The sequence below is a fragment of the Ovis canadensis genome, chromosome 19, assembly GCF_042477335.2.
Source record: "Ovis canadensis isolate MfBH-ARS-UI-01 breed Bighorn chromosome 19, ARS-UI_OviCan_v2, whole genome shotgun sequence".
In the NCBI taxonomy this organism is placed as follows: Eukaryota; Metazoa; Chordata; class Mammalia; order Artiodactyla; family Bovidae; genus Ovis; species Ovis canadensis.
Window position 1 is genome coordinate 72,554,931 of NC_091263.1, and position 13,042 is coordinate 72,567,972.

At 47.9% G+C, this 13,042-nt stretch overlaps 2 protein-coding genes across 5 annotated transcripts in view; one reads left to right on the forward strand and one right to left on the reverse strand.

Moving 5' to 3' along the window:
- Window positions 1–8,875, reverse strand: LSM3 (LSM3 homolog, U6 small nuclear RNA and mRNA degradation associated). The gene is made up of 4 exons (XM_069561767.1): window positions 8,454–8,875; window positions 7,170–7,280; window positions 4,550–4,645; window positions 1–405 (listed from the first exon to the last, which is right to left on the reverse strand). The coding sequence occupies exons 1-4, from the start codon at window positions 8,472–8,474 to the stop codon at window positions 325–327; spliced, it is 309 nt and encodes a 102-aa protein (XP_069417868.1). The 5' UTR covers window positions 8,475–8,875; the 3' UTR covers window positions 1–324.
- Window positions 8,694–13,042, forward strand: part of XPC (XPC complex subunit, DNA damage recognition and repair factor) — a 23,457-nt gene continuing 19,108 nt past the window's right edge. For 2 of the 4 annotated variants that reach the window (XR_011250875.1, XM_069561759.1), the window contains exon 1: window positions 8,710–8,875. Coding sequence is in view for 2 of the 4 variants with exons in the window: in XM_069561759.1 (XP_069417860.1) it covers window positions 8,788–8,875 (88 nt within the window). In the remaining 2 variants the exon portion in view is untranslated. Of the gene's footprint in view, window positions 8,876–13,042 lie in introns of all 4 variants that reach the window. The other 2 variants (XM_069561758.1, XM_069561760.1) reach the window with 2 other exon arrangements.

Sequence of the window (13,042 nt, forward strand, 5' to 3'; positions counted from 1 at the left end):
TTAAAAACCAAGAAAGGAAACGACACATTTAATTTAAAGGAAGAAACCCAGAAGTTGTCCAAAAAAAACAGTGGAGCAAATCAATTCCTGGAAAAGCTCTGTATCGCGGCGATCACATTTATTGGAAGGGTTGGAGAAAAATAAAAATGCCGTTTAGCTGAAGTATTTGTGAGTTATCTACAAATCAACTTATTTCAGGAGTGGAAGAATTCTTGCTTATTTTCAGCATCAAGATGCACATCGGTCTCTCTTTGGAACATCTTCCACACTCAAAGAGGCCACCGCACAGCACAGCCCGTCTCCCACAGGCGGCGGATTCTCGTTTCAGCCAACTCTCAACGGCGGGGCAACCAGCACAACGCCGTCTCCCCGCACAAAGAGCATCGGAATATTCCGTTTTGTTGACTGGAAGAGGGAAAAAACAAAACACAGAACCCACTTATACAAATTTGTAGCGGTAGTATTCATTTTTTGAGATAGAAATTTGAGAAGAAAAACCCAGACTCATCATAACACAAACAAATGGCTTTAAAACCCTGGTCACTCACCTTGCGGCACAAGGAGCCATCTCCTGAGCGCCTCTTCCTGGCACACAGCCAGGGGAGGGGCAGCAGCCGCCCACGCAGCCGCTCCCCCCGCTTCCCGGCACACGGCCAGACACTCCTCACACCCCCTGCCAACCACGTGGCGCCACGGACGGGGTCCTAACCAGCGAGGCGTGAGCAGGAGTGGCGGCTGACCCTGAGCCTCCCACAAAGGCCCCTCTGGGGTCTCCCCCACCACATGGGCTCAGACTGCGGAGAGCCCTGGGGATGGCAGAGCCAGTAAGCCGGGGTCCCTGACTGAGCACGAGGGGGACAGCTGGCGCACTGAGCTGAAACCTCGCCAGAGACTGTGTGGGCACCAATAAAGCCCTCCCATCTGCTTCACTGTGGCACTAATCCACTCACGTACGGCTATCTTCTGTGTGAGCCAGGGGACGAGCCTTAGGCAGTAAGGACACAGACAAGGAAGGTCTGAAATGGTCTCATGCCTCAGTAAAACTGCTGCCTGAAGTGAAATGAAGCCAAGTCGCTCAGTCGTGTCCGACTCTGTAGCCTACTACGCTCCTCTGTCCATGGGATTTTCCAGGCAAGAGTACTGGAGTGGGTTGCTATTTCCTTCTCCAGAGGATCTTCACGACCCAGGGATTGAACCCAGGTCTCCCGCACTGTAGGCAGACGCGTTACCGTCTGAATCACCAGGGAAGTCCCAAAACTGTTGCCTAGAAAGTGGCTAAAGAGTAGCATGAAGACGGCCCAAACCTAGGTTCTGGGGAAAAGGTTCGAAAAAGCCAAACATCGGTAGTGTTGCTGTTAATCTGATGCACTGGGCAGGGCAGTGTAAGGAAGAGATGAGCTTAGGCGATAACTAACAGGTTTTCCAGCAGTGATGATAAGAAACAACATTCATAAGGTCAGAAAGCCAACTGTTTTTAGACTCCAAACTGTGGACAAAAACAAGAAAAACAGCTCTGAGGCACAAAGCAGCCCTGTCAATGGTCTCAGTTAAACAAACTCAGCCCTGAGGGGAAGATGAGATTAAGGGTGTGGCCTTCCCACTCAAGTTCATATTAGCAAGTGACCCAGGGTAGCCAACATTACTTTGTACAAGAGGAACCATGTTAGAGGTGGGTAACTAAAGAAACAAAGGCATATGCAAGTTTGATCTAGAGAAGGATTTTGAGGTTACTGGCCCAAAGAACTGGTTGGAAGTAAACAGACGGGAAACACAAGAAGTCATAAGTTTTAAAGAAATGGCTCTCACAAAGGATCCAGTGACTGGCTAACAAAAGCCTTTGACAAACTGAATATCCCAGCATACTCGAGTGTTTCTGTCAACACTCTGCAGCCCCCATATTTAACAATAAAAATCCAGGTAACCAAGGAAGAGTTCCATACAAAGAAAGAATAAGGTTTCTTTAGTATAAGTGTGCCCCAAATATGGCACAGGTCATACTTGACCTAAGCAGGGTTTCTCTTACTATTCACAGCTCCCAGGGGATCTGTCACAGGAGGACCAGTGACTGCTTGGGGTCCTTCCCTTTTCTGAAAGGGGGCGTTTACGGCCGTGGATATCCTGTCCCTGGCTCTGCTACAGTGCAGGCGGGAGGGACGGCGACAATTCATCCTTCTTCGCTTACAGGAATCTGTACAACTGACCACGTGTAGCTCTGACAGAGAACTGTTTCTGTGCCAGGCAGAAAGTACTGGTAATAGCTAGGTTTCCAGAACGATTTTTAACGTGTAAAAACTAGGTTTTATGAGCTTAGGTACTGGAACATAAAAAGAGAACCCTGAACAGTAAATTCAAATAATACCTACAAATTTAGTATGTTAAATTGACTATACCTGTCAGCCATGAATGTATCTAACTCTTTGTATATCTCAGCGTTCTCAAGTTTTACTATGCGTAAGATCACCTGTTTAACAGCTTTTAAGGCTGTTTTCTGGCTCCATGCCCAGAGATCCTCACTCCATAGGCCAGGGTGGAGCCTGTGAACCTGCATTTCTAACAAGCTCTGGATCTGCCCATATTTCAAAACCCTTGAGGAAATTAATCCTCCCAACAACCATCAAAGTGAGCTTAGCAGCGGAACCTTCCCAACTGTAGTCTCCAGATGAGACCCCAAACCCTGTGCAGCCTCGTGAGAGACCCTAACACAGAAGACCCAGCTGAGTTTGGACACCTGACCCCCAGAAACTGTGAGCTGCTAAGTGGGTGTGCTTTTAAGACACTAAGGTTTGGGCTGACTTGTTAAAATTCTGAGATAAAGGGTCCAGATAACTAAGAAAGTCATGACCAGAAACAAGGAATTGAGAATGACCTCATTTTGAAGAACACCAGGAGTCTAGTTTCAGATGTACTGAGTTTGAGATAACATCCAAAGTGCGTATTTATGCAGTAAGAATAATAGAAAAGAGTGATGCTCAGAAAAGACACAGATTTATCCACAATCATAATGGCCAGCAACCATCACCTGCCGCCAGCTTTGCAAGCACCAAATCCAGTGCACTGGCATTTTACTGAGGAGGTCCTCGAGGCTTAGAAAATTTCTAGAATTTGCCCAAGGTTACAAAACTAATCATCAGCAGCCAGGATGTGAACAAACATCTGTTCACCCAGAGCTCAAGCTTTTATGCTGCACTGTCATTACAGACTGACGGCTTGTAACAGTGACTGCCAATTAACATGCGAGAGGGAAAAATGCATAGTAAAACAAAGACAAATCCACGTTCAGAAGGAAAAAGAACACTAGCCAAGGAGTCAAGAGTGCCTGAAAAGAGGAGAGCCGGGGTAAGGCAGAAGCACAAAAGCCAACAAAGGCTAACACTGGAACACTTACTATGTGCCTGTCGCCGTCTGAAGGCTTTTCATGGAATCTCTCAATGAATCCTCAACGGTAGTATTAGATGAGTCGGTACTACCATCCCTATTTTACAGGCACAGAAACTCAGTCACAGACAAGCTGGGTAATGGATAAAATTACAGAGCTGGCAAGCAACAGTCAAGACATGAATCCAGGCGACAGGCGGCCCTGTGGCCTGAGCCTCCACAGCAAAGCACTCTGCTAGAGGAGGGTCAGAGACTGGCCTCTCAGTCCCTAAAAGACTGAAGAATAAAGTGCGCCGATATACGGAAGGCCTGCATGATTCAGTGAGCTGGTGTTTCCCAAATGACCAGAGTCTGATGTAACAAAATCGTGCATGTATACAAGGTCCACTCCAAGCGCGAGGTACCAGTGACCTCACACACACCAAGAGTACGGAGAGCTCACCGATGCAGTTTCACAGTCCGCACTACAACTGATCTTTAAGAAACCACTGCTTGTTCAGTTAGGAGGCAGCATCACAGGCAAGTATCCACAAAAATACTCTCTCAATTCCAGTTAACCTATCTGTGTGATGTTCAACCATAACGTAGCACAACAGATTAAATGCAGAAGCGAAGATGCCATTAATGCTGTCTATTAAGTCAAGCATTTGCAAAACATAAAAGAGACACTCCTCACTAAACGTTTTGTTTCAGAAAACACAGTCAGTATCCATGTTACGTATGCCAACGTGCAATAGGTTTATTGTTTTTAATGAGTTAATAGTTTTTAAATTTCTCAGTTTTAGTTTCCAACAAGTACTGACAGATAAATTCACATCAAACAAAACACTGTCCTGTATCACCGTTACACACAGCACACAGCGGCCCCTTACACAGCCATATCTCAATGTATCCTGGCAAGCCAAACAGAAGTGACCAGTATTCCTGCCCACCAGTGAGGAAGTTACATCTGCAAAGGTACTTCCTGCCCAACATACCCCAGGTAGGAAGTGGCCAAACCAACACTGGAAACCCAGGTCTGTCCAACTCCAAAGCCTTTGCTTTTAATTGTGACATTCTACTGAGCCCCATGCATAGGTATCAAAACATGAAAGGCTTTCCATAAATAAGTATTAAGTTGTTGTATTCTGAGAATTGACATTTTCAAAGTGCTGACTAGAACTGCATGACTTACTTTATATATTTCTTCATATGTTTCTTCATCAATTTCTATAGTTGTCACAGTTTCTTCCACATCTCCCAATATCATATTTAAATGTTGATCATAAGCCTGAAGTGGGAAGGTGGGGGACCAAGAAATTTAATAAGCAAATTAGGAAAAAATAAACAGGGCTTACAATATGCAAATGGCTCAATTACAAGTAACATATAACATCAATACTTAAACCACAAACTTTTACATGCAAATAAAAAATTACCCTGCTGTACTAATACACTGTTTCTTTGCAGATCATCTCCCATGATTACTTAATTGACGTAACACAAATATAAAACTGTTTATGGTCAAAGATGGATTTACTCAAAATAATCTGAAGTTACATAGTGAAGGAGGCACTCCCTGGTGGCTCAGACGGTAAAGCGTCTACAACGCCGGAGACTGGCGTTCGATCCCTGGGTCGGGAAGATCCCCTGGAGAAGGAAATGGCAGCCCACTCCAGTATTCTCGAAAATCCCACGGACCTCGGAGCCTGGCAGGTTACCGTCCATGGGGTCGCAAAGAGTCGGACACGACTGAGCGACTTCACTTCACTTCACGGGAAAGGAAAACAAATTCTTTAACTGCTAAGATGACAGCACTAGCTTCCTGAAGGCACAAGACACTGTCACTCAAACCTCCCTGTCCCAGACGAAACACCACAAAGTAGACTCGAGTAGAGCAGCACCCTGCACATTGTACAGCCTTGCCAGAATTAACTGCTCAGCACAACCAACAAATAGTGCAACTCAGATATTCAGAGATGTCCTCAATCTAAGCTCCAAAGCTCATGCATTTGACCGAATGGCGAACCTCCAGAGCCAGGGGCAGAGGGTCCTGTTTAGAACCCACCTGAGTTACTTCTAGTCAAGTGTTAAATGGTTCACCAGCTCACATCAAAATAAAAGCAGCCAATTAGCAACACAGGGAAATGCCAGGCAAAGCACACAAACAAGAGCAAGGATCCCCGGGCGGCTGCGGGGGTGGAGGGGTCATTCAGCGGGAAGTGAGCCCACACAGAGAACTGAAGAGGCCTCCAAGAGTTAGGGCAACGCGTCTGTCCGGGAGGGCCTGTCTATGTGCCGCTGGCCCAGGTCAAAAAGCTCAGTTCTATTTTTCTCTGCAAAGTCGCCACTATTCCATGTCCTGGGGCTCATCTTCCTTTCTGCAATTTAAGATTTAGGTCTCCACCTTCTTTCCAAGCACAGGAGGTTCTTTGCCTTTAGGTTTCACATTAGGTAGAATCATGGTCCTGAAGAGACTGGCAGTCAGGCGGCTTAGGCTCCTAGTCTGGCCCTGCTTTCCACTGGCTCTGTCGCCTTAATCAAGCAACTTTACCTTTCTGAGCCTGAGCTTCTTCAAGTGCAAAATGGGGATAATGAGTATCTGCACTCACAGAGTTGTTATAGAGATAAATGAGATATTACAGGCAAAGCACTTAGAATACAGCACCTGGTTTACTGCTGGATAAAACTGCTGCTGCTGCTGCTAAGTCGCTTCAGTCGTGTCCGACTCTGTGCGAGACGGCAGCCCACCAGGCTCCCCCGTCCCTGGGATAAAAACTAGCTATGTTTAATCACTTAGGGTAGAATGGCAATAATGAAAAGAACACACTCAGCAAAAAAATAAGTTACCAAGAAGAGACAACACCTTTAATACACTCTCTTTATGAATAAATGGAACCACCTCAAAGGACCAATCCTATAGAAATATTTATATTTGCAGATATAAACAAAGGTCTACGTATAAAAATGCTCATTGCAGCATTACTTTTAGCAGCAAGAAATGGAAGACGATTTTGGTATCATTGCTGCTGCTGCTAAGTCACTTCAGTTGTGTCCGACTCTGTGCGACCCCACAGATGGCAGCCCACTAGGCTCCCACGTCCCTGGGATTCTCCAGGCAAGAACACTGGAGTGGGGTGCCACTGCCTTCTCCATTGGTATCACTACTACCAAGTAAAGCATTCTGCAAAGTCATTAAAAAATAATAATAATGAAGCTTTAATATGTACTCATGACCAATAACTTCCAAGAAAGATTAAGTGGAAAAGAACGGTTCTCCTAAAAGGTATAGAAAGGTGTCATTTATTTTTTTTAGAAGTAGTGTATACAGTGCAAATATGTGCACACAGACACATATTCATGTACGTAAATATAGAGAAAAGACCTGAAAGACCATAGACCCAATAGAAGGAATGGCTACCGGTAGAAGCAATAGCGTTCTACTTTTACTCTACGTATGTCTGTGCTACCTAAAATTTTTCACAACAAATCACAAGTTTATATATATATATATATATATATATGTCAGTAGTTTAACGAACACTTTAATGAGAATGGAGAACAAGTAAATGTTATTCACAAAAAAACAGGAAAAAATAAAAGAAGTGAAAGTGTTCTTTAATAAATACACCATTTCCATTAAGAGGAAAAAAAATGTTAAGAATATGAATAAAATACCATCGCATTTGGCCTTTAGAAATATGGGTGACTTTCCACCCCCTTCTGGTCAACAGTCAACACTCTCTTCCAGAGCAGATGGTTTCCACCTTTCAGAGGAGGGAGAGGGAAACAACTTCAAGGAGACAGCTACTTACGTGTAACCGGCCTCGAAGTTCTCTGTCGTTTCTCATCTTCACGTAGATGCGCTCGTCCAGGCTGAGCCGGATGAGATCCAAGGGCTCTTCCACAGTGTTGGTGGTTTGTTGCTGATGAAAGAAACAGGCTGAGTGATGCTACAGGACTAGGGTGAAGGAACGGAGCCCCCCGCGCCGCGTGGCAGCGGGCAAGCCACGCAATCCCTGTGCCTCAGCCTCCTAGTCTGTAACACGTGGGCACCAACAGTGCCTGCCTAACACTGCTGTCGGGAGGCTTAAGGGACAGTGTATGAAGCTGCAGAACAGCGCCTGACACTAAGTGCTGGATAAACGGGGGCTGAAATGTATGAAGACAGAGAGGACAAAATAATCACGACTCTGTTCCCTCAAAATCCCCAGTGTCTGACCCCATTTCAGGGTGGAGGGAGTCACTCTCTCAGGGACTTCTCCTTTGATTCAAGTATCATTTAGTAGCCTGAAGACCATACACTTAATGACTTCCACATACGAGAGAATGCTAAGTAGAGATGAATGTTTGAAGGCGGATCATGAATTCAGTGCAGGGCAGGCTGAGTTTAGGGAGCCATTTGGCCGGTAAGATGAATAGCCAGTATTTAGCATCCAGTATAGAGTAACCGGTGAAAGCGCTGCCTGTGACTCTCGGAGTGTGGGCTCAACTCGTGATTCTGACACTTATAAACTGGGATTAAAAATCGTGCCATCTCTAATTCTCAGTTTCCCTGTTTACAAATGACTGGTAAAGAATCCGCTTGGCAGTTCAGGAGACGCGGATTCGGTGCCGGGGTCGGGAAGAATCCCTCGGAGGAGGAAACGGAAACCCACTCCAGTATTCTTGCCTGAGAAACCCCATGGACACGAGCCTGGCGGGCTGCAGTCCACGGGTCGCAGGAGTCGGACACGACTTACCACCATTCTCCCTTCATGATTATTGCGAGGAATAAAAAGGGGCTCATGTATTAAACTTGATGTATTTTAAACAGTATCTGGCAAACAAATATACTCAAGAGAAAGGAAGTGACGAGAGTGAGGAATAGTTTTCAGCGGGTTTCGAACAGTAAAAAGTGTCAAGGCCTGGCGTAATATTCGGAGGGGGCGCGGTTAGCCAAAAGGCAGATTTGAAGCCGTGAAGACCCAGAAAGAGGCGGCACAACTGGCCACCTTCCTGTGAGACTGGAAAAAGCAACCCTGGCAGGCAAAGCCGGGCAGAACCAGGCCCGGGAATAAGTAAGCTGCTTCGGAGCTGGCGCTTCGGAAGACACTCACCTGGTCCACGTCGTCCGCCATCTTTCAAACCCTGCGCTCTTTCCCGCCTCTCGCGAGAGCACGAGAACCCCACCCCCGCCTCGGGTCTCGGGAAACGCGAGAACGCAACGCACCGGAAGTAGAAAGAAATCGGTCTTGCGGCTTCTCGCTTCCGGCAACTGGCATTGGTACTTCGGGGCTGGGGCGGAGCTTCATCGGGGGCGCGGGGTGGGGGTGTGGCCTATGCGAGGGGGCGGGGCCGCTCTCGCCCCGCCTCGGGGCGGAGCCAGTTCGCGGGCAGCGTCCGGCGCCGGCGCAGTGCGTCCGGTGCCAGGCGAGTCTTGCCCGGGCAGAGATGGCTCGGAAACGCGCGGCTGGCCAGGGCCCCCGCGGACAGACGGCCAAGGGCGAAACCAAAGCCCGGCGCAAGGAGGAGGAGGCGGGTGAGAGCGAGGCCGAGCCGGGCTTGGCGGGGAGAGGCTGGAGGAGGGCAGGAGGCGGGCCGGGCGCGGGGAGGGCGAGGCCGGCCTCCCGGGGGTGCGGGTAGGCAATCCTGCGCCCACCTGCGCGGAGGAGACCGCGTCCCGGTGACCGCGGGAGGCAGGCGGCGTGCGCCCGCCCCGGGCCACCCCGACGTCGCTGCGCCTTTGCCCTCCGTGCCGGATGCGCACTGAGCGGTTCCGCCGATCCTGGCCGGACCGCGAGCTCCCCTGCGCGGTCTCTTCCTGCGCCCTGCCGCCCGCAGGGTCAGGTCCGGTCTCCTGGCAGATGCTGAGGGCGAATAGGCAATAGGCACTTGTTTTGTGCCCCCACGAGACCACCGGACCCGTACTTAAGCGTGCGGGAGTGTGCTGATCTCCTGAATAGTAGTTGTTCCGTCCCTACGTCGTGCCCGACACTTTGCGACCCCGTGGCCTGCAGCACGCCAGGCTTCCTTAACGGTACCTTCAGCTAAATCCCACCCTAGAGCCCCAGATTTCGGATCCCAGCCGACTTCTCCACGTGCATATCGAATAAGTTTCTTATATTTGTCCCGGGCAAACTGAACCTGCCCCTTCCCCACTTATCCCCGTCTCACTGATCCCTTCATCACTTGTTAGAACAAACCCCGCCAATCCTTCAGCAGGTTCTGTCAGTTCCCCCTCAGAGCCCTGTCTCAAATCTCTCCGCTTCTCTTTATCTTCCTGGCCACACCCCCTGCCCACACCACCTTCACTTTTAAGCTGAACGACTGCGGTCGTCTGTTTACCTGTCTGTACTTCCTTTCACCTACTCGCAAGAGTTCTCCATGCGGCAGCAAGTGATCTTAAGAAACAAATAAATGAGGTCTTGCCACGCTCCTGCTTCAGACGCTCTGGCCGCCACTGCTCTTGGCATAAAATCTAGATCCCTCACATGGCCTTCAAGACGCTGCATGGTTTCGCGCTGCTCTCTCCTTTCCCAGATAACCCCCTTCGTGGCCTCCTTTCGGTTCCTCAGGCACCCCGCCTTATCTCTCACCTGAGCCTTTGCCCCTGATGTTCCTTCTCCCTTGAATGCTCGTCGTAGCTTTTGGCACGGCTGCCTTCTTCTTCCTGCAGGTCTCAACCCAGGCACTCCTTGAGTGTCTTGCTTAAGGGGGTCTTTCCCAGGCACACCTCATCACAGAGGATCTTGGTAATTTATTTGCTTCCTTTTTGGCCTGTCTTAGCCAGATGAGCTTATGAAAACATGTCTGTCTTTTTGCTGTATCTCATCTGGTCCTCTCCACTTCCCTGCATATAATAAGTGCTCAATAAACAGTATAAATATCTGCAGGATGCATGCGGTAGAAGGAACTTCCGGGGTCCCTCATATAACGGAGTAGACGATCGGACCAGATCACTAGTGAGGCCCCCTGTGACACTAGATTGAGTAATTCTGTGATTCTGCAGGGTGGGTGTGAGTTTTCAGTGAGATGGCACGTAAGGCTCCGGGCCTGGTCTGGGTGAGGTGACCAGATGGGCTAACTGCACTCAAGCCTCATTTGCACTCTGGGAGCCAGTGGAGCTGCAGTACGTTTCCAAGGCAGCTTCCAGGAAGAGCTGTCGTCTTTGCTGTGGTTGGTGGAGGAACAATTTGGCTGTGGTTTCGGCTGCAGCTGACGTTGATTTGGTGACTCGTCAGTGTAGCGTGTAACAGCACCACCGTGCATGCAAATAATGGAGACACTTGGCTGCTTTCAACAGCCAAGTATTTGGCTTCCCATTATATCTTTGTTTCTATTAGGGCCCCTCTAGTTTCTACCCTTTGGATCTCAACATTGCTTCGTGGATTTGCTCCTTCATCATTAGCTCCTTCAGCAGATACTTACTGAGCGCCTGGCTATGTTCAGGCCCAGGCACTGGAAGGGTAGCAGCTGTCAACAGGACAGGCAAGGTTCTGCTCTCATGATGCTTGTTATCTTTGGGGAAGGGGAGGTCGGACAAACAAGTTAAAAAACAAATTCCCACGGTGACAGGAGCCAGGAAGAAGGCAGAGAGGTCTCTGTCACAAACCTGGCACGGGCACAGGGAAGATGCAGCAGAATCAGAATCGGTGGCCTCGAAGTCCCGTCCGAGGACCTGGTGCTTCCAGCAACTACTGACTGTAACGAGGGGTGTTTTGTAGGATGTGGGCAGAGGAATCAGTAAGTTTAAAACTCTTAGGAATGTTTTAGAATTGAGGTGAGAGAAATAACTGGGAACCTTAGGCTGGAGACCAGACTAAGGAGTTTGTGTTTTATTCTTGGTGCTGTGAGGCGCTGCCGGCAGTTCTAAGCAGATGGGGTTTTTTGGTGGTTGTTAAATTGGTAGCTGGCTGAGCAAGCCCAGTGGTTAATTCCTGCCCTGCTGAAAGACCCAGGTTATATAACAGTGTAGTACAGTCAGCCCTCCACAGGTTGCACATCTGTGGATTCAAGCAAAGTTCAATCCGAGGTTAGTTAAATCCACAGATTTGGAACCAGGGCATCCAGAACGGAGGGGTGACTGTAGCAGACAGCTCTAGATCCTGGAGAGTCTTGGAAAATGGCCTCTTTTTAAATTCTGGTTGACTTACTATAGCATTAGTTCAGATGGACAACAAGGATTGGATATTGGATATTGGATTATATTCCAGATAAGGGCTCCCCTGGTGGCTCAAACAGTAAAGAGTCTGCCCGCAATGCAGGAGACCTGGGTTCAGTCCCTGGGTCAGGAAGATCCCCTGGAGAAGGCAATGGCCACCCACTCCAGTATTCTTGCCTGGAGAATTCTATGGACAGAAAAGCCTGACGGGCTACAGTCCACGGGGTCACAAATCGGACATGAGTGAGCGACTAGCACTTTCACACTTAATACTCCGTATAAAGTTATTCCACGGTATTGACCACATCCCCGTGCTGTACGTCACATCCCTGTAACTTACTGACTTGGTGCCTCTTCATCCTCTTCCCCTGTCTTGCCTGTCCCCCTACCCCTTTCCCCACTGGTGGCCACTGGCTTGTTCTCTGTCTGTTTTTGTTTTAATTTGTTCATTTGTCTTTTAGATTCTGTGTATAAGGGGAAACATGGTGTTTGTCTTTGTCTATTTCACCAAGCATAATATCCTCCCTGTTGTTGCGAATGGCAAGATTTCTTTGTTATGACTGATACTTCTGATTCCTTTAGATGGTAGCTCAGGTTTTTTGAGACTTTTCCTGTTTCTGGAGGTGGGCCTGTATTGCTCTAAGCTTCCTCTTGAAACTGCTTTCGCTGTGCCCTGTGGATTTTGTAAAGTTGGGTTTTCATCTTCGCTGTCCTGCGGTATTTTCTGGTTCTCTCTGCGGCGGCGCGAGCCGTCACTGGCTGTCTGCTTTTTGTAGGGTCCTGTTTAGTCTCCGAGTGTCTGTGTTTCGTTTTTCCCCTGAAAAATAATTGGTTTCTGGTTTCCTGCTGCTGTCGTTGGAAAAGACACTTAATACCTTTTCAGTCTCGAATTTGTTGGGACTCGTTTTGTGGCTGGCATGCGGTCGATCGATCCTGGAAAATGTTCCATGCGCACTTGAAAAGACTGTGTATTCTGCGTTTTGGACACAGTGTCTTGAAGTTATCTATTAAGTTCATGTGGTCCAGTGTGTCATTTAAGGTCACCGTTACCTTATTGATTTTTCTTTCTGAATAATCTGTCCATTGACGTAACTCGGGTGTTGAAGTCACCTACAATTATTGTATTACTGTCAGCTTCTCCCCTTGTTTTTGTTAATATTTTCTGCATATATTCCGATGCTCCTGTGTTAGATGCATATATGTTTATCAGTGTTATCATTTTCTTGTATTGACCCCTTTATCATTATATAATGTCTTTGTCTATCACTATAGACTTTGTTTTATGGTCTATCTTGCCTGATACGATTATTGCTGTCTGAGCTATATTTTAGCTTCCGTTTGCTTGGAATATCTAGATGATAGCCTCTTTGATGCCCTGGGGCACACACAAAGAATTTAGGGGAAAAATGTTACCATACGTCTCCCATCCAGAAACCACCACCACCAAATAATACTATGTTCCCTTCTAGTCTGCGTCTTTTTGTGTAGTAGAAACTATGCCGACAGCTTTGCATTCTCAGCGTTTTATCACGTCTTCTTCCTTTG

What these genes read in the sequence shown, in the direction of transcription:
- LSM3 (XM_069561767.1), bottom strand. Translation starts at nt 8,474, where the DNA reads ATGGCGGACGACGTGGACCAG. An exon ending in TGGCGGACGACGTGGACCAG is followed by an intron (nt 7,281 to 8,453) that starts GTGAGTGTCTTC and finishes TTCTTTCATCAG; the next exon opens with CAACAAACCACCAACACTGT. An exon ending in AACTTCGAGGCCGGTTACAC is followed by an intron (nt 4,646 to 7,169) that starts GTAAGTAGCTGT and finishes TTCCCACTTCAG; the next exon opens with GCTTATGATCAACATTTAAA.